This window comes from Myotis brandtii, unplaced genomic scaffold (genome assembly GCF_000412655.1).
Source record: "Myotis brandtii unplaced genomic scaffold, ASM41265v1 scaffold854, whole genome shotgun sequence".
NCBI lineage: Eukaryota > Metazoa > Chordata > Mammalia > Chiroptera > Vespertilionidae > Myotis > Myotis brandtii.
The window spans coordinates 194420-205941 of NW_005371468.1; the positions used below are offsets into that span (position 1 = coordinate 194420).

General features: G+C 41.2%; 1 protein-coding gene across 1 annotated transcript; it reads left to right on the top strand.

The window, feature by feature from the left end:
• Positions 1-950: 950 nt before the first annotated feature.
• Positions 951-2077, top strand: LOC102254088 (olfactory receptor 1009). The gene has a single exon (XM_005884791.2). The coding sequence runs from the start codon at positions 1118-1120 to the stop codon at positions 2075-2077; it is 960 nt and encodes a 319-aa protein (XP_005884853.1). The 5' UTR covers positions 951-1117.
• The last annotated feature ends 9445 nt before the right edge of the window (positions 2078-11522 follow it).

Below are 11522 nucleotides of genomic sequence, written 5' to 3' on the forward strand. Positions count from 1 at the left end.
GTGACAACCAGTGGAAACAAGGCTGTTCCATATTCTTCTGCAAAATGGCACTACATTTCCTCCTTGTCCTCTAGATAAACTGTTTGACATGGATGAAGAGGTCAGTGAGGTTTTCCTAGGACTGATTTCAGGATGTACCTTGAAGAGGAAGGAGATGAAGTGTAGAATAGAGAGGAAAGTATGGGGAGGGAGGGCATTTCAAGTCCTCCTATGGATAAAAATAGTGGAAGATAGTCAAGCAAGCACTAAACCATCATTTCCAAGATGGTGATGACCCAGGTGACAGTCAACTCTATAGATTATCAAAGGACAAAATGATTATGATATAGAGGAGGGGCTGCCCTTAAGTTTAAATAGAAGACAAAATGAGTACTGATGCATACTACAACATGGATGAGCCTTGAAAACATTAAGTGAAAGAAACTAGACACAAAAGGTCACATGTTATATGAAGCTATTTATATGAAATGTCCAGAATAAGCAAATCCACAGAAACAGAAAGTAGATCAATGGTTGCCAGGGGGTGAGGAAGTGGAAAATGATAGGGCATGACTACTAATGGGTATGGGGTTTTCTTTTTTGGGTGATGAAAATGTTCTGCAATTAAGTAGTGGGGATGGTTGCATACTTGTGACTATACTAACAACCACTAACTTATTCATTTTTTAATGATGAATCTTATATGAATGATATCTTGATTTTTAAAAAGAAAGAATGAATTATCAAATAGAGTCATAAGCATATTTGTCAATACAGGCATAAGATATTGGGGAAGGAAGCTTTACATTTATCAATCACCTGCTGTGTCCCAAACATTCAAATATTTTACTTTTTTTTTTAGGCCACACAGCAACCCTGAGAAGTAGACATGTTTTCTTCATTCCACAGATGAGAAAACTAAGGCTCATAGATATAGTTTATCCAAGGTTACACAACCAGTTAGTGCCATAGTCAGAATTAAGGCAGGTCAGCCTGACTTCACAGCCCATGTTCTGCCCACTATAGCATGATACTTCCCTTTAGCTTCTTGTGGCTGTTCTCCCTCATTCCAACTTGCACAGTGGTGGGCATGTTTGAGTAATACTGTTTGGGTGATTATCAATTGTCACCTCTGCAGATGACACCTGGAGAACTAGCCCTTGCCAGTGGCAACTACACCCCAGTTACCCAGTTCATCCTGCTGGGATTCTCCAAGTATCCAGACCTCCAGGAGCTTCTTTTTGGAGCCTTCCTGCTCATCTATGCCATGACAGTGGTGGGCAACCTGGGGATGATGGCGCTCATCCTCACAGACTCCCGTCTCCATAGCCCCATGTATTTCTTTCTCAGTGTCCTCTCTTTCCTTGATATTTGTTACTCTTCTGTGGTCACACCCAAGCTGTTGGTCAACTTTCTGGCCTCTGATAAGTCCATCTCTTTCAAGGGCTGTGTGGTCCAGCTGACCTTCTTTGTGGTACACGTCACAGCTGAGAGCTTCCTGCTAGCCTCCATGGCTTATGACCGCTTCATGGCCATCTGCCGACCCCTCCATTACAGTTCTGTCATGACCACGGGGAACTGTCTCCAGCTGGTGGCTGCTTCCTATGCATTGGGTGGAGTTAACTCCGCTCTCCAGACTGGGAATGTCTTCGCCCTGCCTTTCTGTGGGCCCAACCAAGTGACACACTACTTCTGTGACATCCCACCTCTTCTCCACCTAGCGTGTGCCGACACAGCCACAGCAAGGGTGGTCCTCTACATCCTCTCTTCTCTTGTTACCCTTGTGCCTGCTGCAGTCATCCTCACCTCCTACAGCTTGGTCTTGGTGGCCATTGGGAGGATGCGCTCAGCAGCTGGGAGGGAGAAGGCCCTTTCCACGTGTGCCTCCCACTTCCTGGCCATTACCATTTTCTATGGCACCGTGGTTTTCACATATGTTCAGCCTCATGGATTCACTAGTGATACCAGTGACCAAGTAGTGTCCGTCTTCTACACCATCGTAATTCCCATGCTCAACCCTTTCATCTATAGCCTCCGAAACAAGGAGGTGAAGGATGCTCTGCAGAGGAAGCTCCAGGTCGACATCTGTCCCTGCTGAGCCCTGCAAGGCTGTTTGTTGGCATGAGAAAGGCATAATATCTTCCAAATCACATTCTACATTGACTTAACCAAGAGTAGCCCTGGTTTTGAAGGAGGTGGAAGAAGTGAAGAAGAAACAGCAAATACCATACTCTGTCAAGAGCACTGCAGTTTTTAAAGTATCTTTATATCCATTATATTGGATCTTTGTCACCGTATTGGGAAGCAGCATTGTTATGATGATTGCATTTTATGAATGAAGGATACTTGACTCAATGAAAATAAATTAATTACCTGAAGTCATACAGTTAGTGAGAGAATAAGTGTTTGACATCAGAATTTCCACAGCAAAACCAAGGAAATTTCAATTACACCACAGCCACAAGTTAAGTCTTTTATTGGGAGCTCATCCTAGCTTTCAAAAATATCAGACAAGGGCCAGCACAGTCCTTTCTGTTTTGCACTGACTTAGTGAACTGGGGATAGGCTAGGCTACAAGTGGCTCCGTTTTTTAATTCCTGTTCCAAAAAGAAAGATGGCCATAACCGGTTTGGCTCAGTGGATAGAGCGTCGGCCTGCGGACTGAAAGGTCCCGGGTTCGATTCCGGTCAAGGGCATGTACCTTGGTTGCGGGCACATCTCCAGTAGGGAGTGTGCAGGAGGCAGCTGGTCGATGTTTCTCTCTCATCGATGTTTCTAACTCTCTATCTCTCTCCCTTCCTCTCTGTAAAAAAATCAAAATATTAAAAAAAAAAAGAGAGAGACAAAAAGAAAGATGACTGGGACATAACTGTCCTTATTTCTTATTGCTGCTATATTCTACTGAGATGTTCCATTTAATAAAACCTCAGGATCAAGAGAGACCTTTCCTTATACATACAGATGTTTTCTAGCCATATGTATGCACACATCTCATTATTCTCGGGAGTGGGGGAGGGGGAGAGAGAGAGAGAGAGAGAGAGAGATTTGGGCAGTTACAGCATTATATAAGACACTGTGATTAGGAAACTGATTCAAAAATATTATATTTGGCATGAGCATCTTTAAATATACATGAAATGTGGTGAGTATATGTGATTTAGAGAATTACACAAATGAAGAAGTTGAACTTGACCTAACTTGGGGTTGAACACTGGACTGGAAGCCATGCTCTTACATGAATACAAAGTCCCAATCTGAACTGAGTCAGCTTCACCCTGAGAGTTGTGGATCATTGAAAAGGCTTCTTTCAGATTCAAATTAAATTTTTCTAAATACAGAAAATCCTATTACAAAAACAAGTTTATCACAGAATCATTTTTGAAAACAAAATAAAAATTAGAAACAACCTAACTGTTCAAAGATGGAAAAGGATGAAATGGTTCATCCCCCAGATGGACGATGATAGAACCACTAAAAATTATGCTTGTGCCCTGACTGGTTTGGCTCAGTGGATAGAGCGTTGGCCTGCGGACTGAAGGGTCCCAGGTTTGATTCTGGTCAGGGGCATGTACCTTGGTTGAGGGCACATCACCAGTGGTGGGGGTGCAGGAGGCAGCTGATTGATGTTTCTCTTTCATCAATGTTTCTAACTCTCTATCCCTCTCCCTTCCTCTCTGTAAAAAAAAATCAATAAAAATATATTTTAAAAAACAAACAAACATCCACTTAAAAAAATTATGCTTGTGAGGAATGACTACATGATCACATGGAAAACAGCAGCCAGAACCCCTAGAGTGATTGCAGAAATGTGGGAAAAATGAGTGGCGCCCTAACTGGTTTGGCTCAGTGGATAGAGCATCAGCCTGTGAACTAAAGGGTCCCGGGTTCCATTCCAGCCAAGGACCCATGCCAGGGTTGCAGGCTCAATCCCCAGTAGAGGGCATGCAGGAGACAGCCAATCAATGATTCTCATCGCTGATATTTCTATCTCTCCCTCTCCCTTCCTCTCTGAAATCAATAAAAATAAAAAATAAAAAATAAGTGGGGGGTAGGGGGGAAGCGGGAAGAACACTCAAAAGTGTAAATAATGGTTGTATTAGAGTGATAGCATCATGGGAAAATGTTTTTCTATTTTTCTCAAAAATTTTCCAAAACTTTTGTGATGTCATGTTTAATTTTGATACTTTATTCTAAAATCAAATAATTAAAGAAATCCTTTCCAGGAAGCTGAGTGTGAGACTTCCTCCATTTCATCTTCTTCCTTTCGGCCAATATTTTCTAAATTCCTCCGGTGTTCCCTATTCCTTTACTGCATAAGCGAAGTTTTTAGAACATGCCCACAAGAGAGGTCAAGACTGGAACATTACAGTGAAGCTACTTGGTAAAAATTAATCTAATTCATTCATCTGTAAAAATATTTATGAAGCACTTAGGTGCAACATATTGTGGTGGGCCCTACCTGGGTTAGTAGGCAGACCATATATGTATTAATCATATATCTTATGCTACAGTGACTAATAAACCTCAGTCAGTTAAATATGAGACTGATTAGGTGACTCTGCCGGGCAACTATATTCATCCATCAGCATGTGGACAATGCCACCGTCTCAATCTGTGCCGAGATTTTAATGGTGGGGGTAATGATCAAGAAGGTCAAAGCATTTCTTATTACCAGGCCTGAGGTTGACTCACAGCACTTCAACCCTCATGTTATTAACCTGAAACCAGTCTTATGCTTTCCACCGAACTGCAAAGGAGGCTGGAGAACAGAGCCTTCTTTTGCACCTCGAGAAAGGAAAACTAAATGTGATTCAGTGAATACACCGCTTTGTCTCTGTCACTGGCCAATTGGGCAGTTGGTTAGACCATCATCTGTAAGGGTTTCTAAAGCATCACTAGAATAAATCAGAAATAAGGTGCTGGTTAACTCATGTTTCTACATAATTGAGGTGGATTATTTCTTTGGGTAGAAGTTTTAAAACTTCTCTCGCCTATGCTGAACTACCTCTATGGAATGTTCATGTTACTTCTACAAGCAGTATAACTAATTTTGAGATGGCTAGTTGACAGTTGCCTGAAGCTACTTTGAATTTAAAAACTAAATAATGCACAATGTAGTAGCATTTGCTAAGAGTGATCTTATCTGAGTTTAAACCCTATAATGTATCACCCAAGAGTTGGTACACACCCAAACACATACACTCCTGAAGGAAGAATAAGAAACCACAAAAAAAGGAAAGCATTTTAAAAACATGAAAGTCAGGGAAAAAATACAAAAGTTAAATGTGCATATGAGATGACTCTGTGGTGTAATTTTAATTACTAGATTATCCACTGCTATTCACCTCAACTTCATGAATCTTTCTATTCTGTATAATAAGGCAGTAATATGCAAATTGACCGTCATGCCCTCACACAAGATGGCCACCTCCATATGGTCAAAGATAGCCACCCCAATGTGTTCACAAGATGGCTACCACAAGATGACCAGCAGGGGAGGGCAGGGGGAGGGCAGGGGGGACCAGGTCTGCAGGGGAGGGGAGTGGGGGGCAACCAGGCTGGCAGGGGAGGGGAGTTGGGGGCGACTGGGCCAGCAGGGAGGGCAGTTGGAGGCAACTGGGCCAGCAGGGGAGGGCAGCTGGGAGCAATCCCACCAGCAGGGGAGTGATTAGGCATCGATCAGGCTGGCAGGGGAGTGGTTAGGGGGTGATCAGGCAGGCAGGCAGGTGAGCAGTTGGGAGCCAGCAGTCCCGGATTGTGAGAGGGATGTCCGATTGCCGGTTTAGGCCCGATCCCTAAAACAGCAGTCGGACATCCCCTAAGGGGTCCCAGATTGGGGAGGGTGCAGGCTGGGCTGAGGGACACCCCCCAGTGCACGAATTTTGTGCACTGGGCCTCTAGTAAAACTATAAAGGACATTCTGAGGAGGGGCATCCTGTCCCACTGACGGTTGTATCCTCAATGTCTAGATCAGTGCCTGGCACATTGTAGGAGCTCAATAAACATCTGTTCAATACATGAATGAGTAGGTATTTACACATTTGTTTTCCTTAGACCAGTGGCATTGTCACCATCTGAGAGCTTTTGAAAAATAGAGACTCTGGGTGTCCACACTAGATCTCCTGAAACTGTGTCTTCATTCTAACAGATCAACTTTTTTTAAAATTGATTTTATAGAAAGAAGAGGGGAGGGGGAGAGAGAGGGAGAGAGAAACATCAATTTGTTGTTCCACTTATTTATGCATTCATTGCTTGATTTTGGTATGGCCCTGACTGATTAAACCTGCAACCTTGGTGTATCCAGATTTGAGCTACCAGGCCAGAGCCATGGTTCTAGTTTTTAAAGTTCAAAGCTTTTTATCACAAAAGTTTTGTCTCTGTTTTGAGTTTCCAAAACATATTTAAACCTCTAAGGCCAGGGATTGACCTTTCTTTGGTATTTGCTCTATGCTGCCATGAACCCACCCAAGGCGTGACTGCCAAGAGGGGCAAGCATCACTGGGTTAAAAATAAATTATCAGAAATAAAATCAGTATATCAAAATAAGATTCCACTATACCTGATTGTAAAGATCCACACATTGACACCCCCACACATTTTACCTCTCAGCCACAAACCTTGGCAACATCTTTACAGCATTTTGTACATATGTTTTAAATCTTGTAGGTTTCTTTTATAATTGAACACAGTTGTCAGACTTGCTTAAATTCAGTAAGCATCAAATTTACTGTTTTTGGCAGAAAAATATCTTCCTTTATCTCAACCGTAAAATCATTAACATCAAACCGTATTTTTTCATTTTCTACTATGCTTTTATGAATAAGGGCAAATATGCAATAAAATGTTCAAGTAACTACACAAACATTGCCATATTTAGAAGTAACACTCCTACTGCAACACTCCTGGCTGGCAGACAGCGGTACCAGGAGGTAACTTAAAACGGTTACTTGTCTACTGAAATCAAAGTAAAATTTGGTATAGGAAGGACTTGTATGCATGCTTATTAGCATAACCAAAGGACACGGACACTGGGGTGGTGGGGGCTTGTCCTGGGGGGTGGGAGTGGCCAGGGAAGGGTCAGTCGGGGAAAAAGGAGACATATGTAATACTTTAAACAATTTTTTAAAAATTAAGAAAATGAAAAAAAAAATTTAATGAAAAAAAAGACAAATGTCAATTGCAGATGTGTGTCACCATGTGATTTTACGAAAAATCCAAATTCAGAAGTAAAATCCTTGAGAAAGCCTCTCTTAGAGCCGAGATGATCATGACCCAGCTTTGAGCTCGAACAGCCCAATGCTTCCCCTTGACCTCTTCCTCTCTAAAGCCACTAGTCCCTAAAAAAAAAAAAAAAAGATACATCTCCTTCATGTCAAAAGGCAGCCCTCAGCCTTAACCCAGCCCTTCTCTGGGTCAAGCTCTGTTAGGATATGATGAGGCCACTCCTATGACTTTGTCCTCAAAGAGTCAGCAATTTGGTCAGCAAGATATGAAAATAATGTTGTTCTGACATGTCTTTAAGTCAGTTGACCAACTCACATACCAGCTAGCAATTTTTATTTAAATTTTAACTTTGCTATAATGGAACTTGTCTTGAACCTGTTCTCTTTGCCCCTTCTTACACTTCACTCACTTCTCCTTTTCTGCACATATCTACTTCATTTGCCACATACTATGCTCTAGTACTGTGATATAGATATAGGCTCCTCATCTCCTGCAACTGGTGCCCTTAGAGCCTAGCACGGTCTATCAGAGCAGCACCAGCTCTAAGTCCCTTCAGCCTTCTCTTGCCTTCTTCCTTTTCTACTTGTTCAGAATGCCCTATTTTATTTATTTTTTATTTTTTTAGACAGAGAGGAAGGGGGAGGGGGAAGAAAGAGAAAGAAACATAATTTGTTGTTTCACCCATTTATGCATTCGCTGGTTGATTATTGCATGTGCCCTGACAGGATCAAACCTGCAACCCTGGCACATCAGGATGATGCTCTAACCAAGTGAGCCACCTGGCCAAGGCAGGAGTGCTCTATTTGTTAGTGGTTGTGTATATTTAGTATCACAAAAGTCTTATGTTAATCAACATCTTTAATTTCTTCCTGAATATAAGAACATGAAAATCAGTGTTCTAATCACAACTTACCAATATTTTAATTCCCCTCCCGCAAATTACACACTGCCTTTTCCAGTTAATGCTTACTTACTTTTATCAACGTTATTTATCAGTACCTTTGTTCAGCGTTCCTTCTAGCATCTGACTTTCCATTTGAGATCATTTTCCTCTGCCTTAAGAACATCCTGTAGAATGACCCATTCTGAGTGGCAAACTTTGCTTTTACCTGAAAATGTCTTTAGTTAGCTCTCTTTAAAAAAAAAAAAAAAGTTTTACTAAGTGTCAATTTCCATAATAGTTCTTTTGTTCTTAATAGGATAAAAGGTAAGAATTTTTTAAGAACAGTATTCCACTGTTCTCTGTCTTTCATTGTTGATGCTAAGAAGTCACCTGTCTGGGCTGCTTTCCATAAGCTGCATTTCACCTTGATGTTTCTAGTATGAATCATCTTTAATCTTGCTTGGACTTCATTGGGATTCCTAAATCTGAGGTTTTGTTGCCTTTCACCAAATCTGAAAATTTATCAGCCACTGTCTCTTTGGATATTGTTCTTTCTTTCTGTTGTCTACTCTAGAGCTCCAGATAATGTATATTAGATCTTCTCTGTTGCCTTCTATTGTCCACAACTCAACTTCTTTGCTATTTTCCATTCTTCCTTCTGCTCATTCTCTGGACTATATTCTGGATTTCTTGAGAACTATCTTTTAACTCACTAGTACCCCTTCAATTTCTAATTTGTATTTTTCATTTCTAATTCAAAAAAGCTTTTTTTCAAAATCAGCTGGCGTTTTTGTAGGGGTTGTTTTTGTCATCTTATTTTCAAACTTGTTTTAGTTCATGAGCCAAAATAGTATTTCAGTTTGTGTGACAATGCCAAAATCTGAAATATCTAAGGATCAGCTTTTCTGTCTCCATTTTCCCTCGTGATGCCTTCTTCCTTTGTGCATCTTATAATTTTTGAAGCCTTACAGGGTAACATTTGCTTCTGGAAATAACCTGGTGGCATGACCAACTGAGTACCACTGTAAATTCCCCAGGTAAGATATTCTGGATCACACAGGTAGTATAAATTTGGGAAAACCCTCAGAGGGCCCATCTTGTAGTTATGAATTCTCAGGGAAGATATTGTATCATTTTTCCTTCCATCTATCACCAAGGTTGAGACAAGTATGTTCCTTGCTGCTCCCTTCTACAGTTTCTTGTTCACCTTAATACTGAGGGTATACCAGTTTTACCTCAAGTCACCTGCCAGATTCCTCTTTTTCTGTTTCCTATACCTTGTGAGTCACTAGAGTAAACACTTAAAGTCTGCTGAGTTTGGCAAAAGTTGAGCAAAGGCTAGCTTTAGCCATTGCTTACTTCCTAGGAGTCATTTTCACTTCATTTTGAAAATCTGAATTCCTTGCTTTTATGTTTACTCAGCAATGTGTACATAAGTTTCTTTGATAAATACATTTTGCCTCCAGGAGCTCGTTTCTGCTAAAAGGACTTTTCACAATGCCAAAAACAGAAGCCTGAATGAGTTCCAACTACACACACTACACTGCCCCAACCCTTGATTCTGATAACAGAGTGTGTTGTAAAAAGGCCCAGAGTCCAAAGTTTGCAAAAGGCGAAGAGAGGACTAAAGTGAAGACCAGAGCAGACTAAGCGTCTGCCATGTCACCATGGATATCTCATACTTCGTTTTCTTTTCCTCAGGCACAAATGACTTAAGGTATTCAGACTCTTTGTCCATTAGCACAAGAGATATCTGGAGAGAGGCAGCAATATAGTAATCCCTTCTATATCCTCAAAGTGGAAGAACCTGTCCTTTTCAACAACAGACTTGAATATGAGAGAAGTATAGAACTTTTTCTGAACTAAAAGGAAACCAAAAGCTAGTTGCCATGTACTTATGATACTTATGGCTCCTACTACTAACATGTATAAAGCTCTTGATTCAATCCATTTGTGGATAGCTGGCCCTGATCACTTCATACAATATAAAAGGAGAAACACATGTCAGGAGGTTGTGGATGAGAAAGGGGTTCTACAGAAAGCAACCTCACAGGGTGATCTGATCATAATTTCCTAACTGGGGAGGTCATGTGAGTAGTCATGCCCATAGACCTAGAACTTTAGTAAAGGATTTATCTAAACAGGATAAAAGGTCCATTGTTCTTGTGTTACTAGGTTAACACACCTTTGAAATCCTGGAGGAATCCTTTTCAGACCCTGGAAGGTACAACCACCCTCCAGGGAGCACATAATGGAATCCCCCACCTTCATTTATTCTTCCTTAGGTTCCCTCCTTAATTCCAAATGCATAAAGAAACTGCAAACTGTCACTCTAGAAAGTATTTTTCTCAGTCTATTGAGATCTTGCTTCCAGGTGTATCCTGTTTGCCTCAAATAAATTTTTACAAAAAATTTTCTCAGGTTTGGACGTTTTCATGTCAACAATATAATGTGGACAGACTAAAATAATTCTTTTCACCAATGCTTTTCCTACCTCACTTCCTCCAGCCTTTCTCTTCACCTATATCTGCCCCTAAATTCTGGGTGGATCTGCCAAAGAACTAGTATTTTAAGGGAGACAGCCAACAGGAAAGTTAAGAGGTCATAAGGTTACATAAAAAAGAAATTAGTTCCTACACCATCTTTTCTTACTTTTTTGTACTTTATTTCTTGAGGTAGGTTGTCCCTTGGAAGTGACTTTAAGTTCCCAACAACTTCATTGGCTCCCTAGTTGAGGTACCCTTTGTAGCCAGAAGTGACACTTTAGTCCAAGTCAGCAACTCCAGGGGAGTCTCTATGCCACAGAGGGCCTCATATCAAAGACTAGCTTCACCTCTTAGCAGCCTGGGCATTACCTACATGATAATAGTTTGCAAGATAAGAAGTTTCTCCAACCCACAAGATACACATCAGCCTATCACTATTATCTCAAATTCTACAGTAAGCAATTCATTCCTGTGAGACAGACATTCTTCCTTCTAGAATTCTCCCTTACTTGGTCATCACCGCACACCACTACCAATGGAGTTGGAGCCAGTTATGCTGGATTCCGTTAGAGGCTGGAATCTTAAGCAAGTCACCAGATCAGTGTCTCAAGTTGCAACTAACCACACACATTAGAATAAACCAGGTGACTTACAAGATTTTAGAATCCTGCCCTAGCCGGTTTGGCTCAGCGGATACAGCATCAGTTTGTGGACCGAAGGGTCCCAGGTTTGATTCCAGTCAAGGGCATGTACCTCGGTTGCAGGATCCTCCCTGGCCCAGGCCCTGAGTGCAGGAGGTAATCAATTGATGTGTTTTTCTCACATGGATGTTTCTGTCTTTCCCTCAGTGAGGATTTCTTAAAAAAATAAATTTTTTTTAAATCCCGAGTCCCATCAATTGAGTCAACTTTTTGGAAACAGAACATGGGAAACCTGGTAATTCTTGGGTA

Excerpts from the sequence above, each read along its gene's own strand:
- LOC102254088 (XM_005884791.2), top strand. The coding sequence starts at position 1,118 with ATGACACCTGGAGAACTAGCCCTTGCCAGTGGCAACTACACCCCAGTT.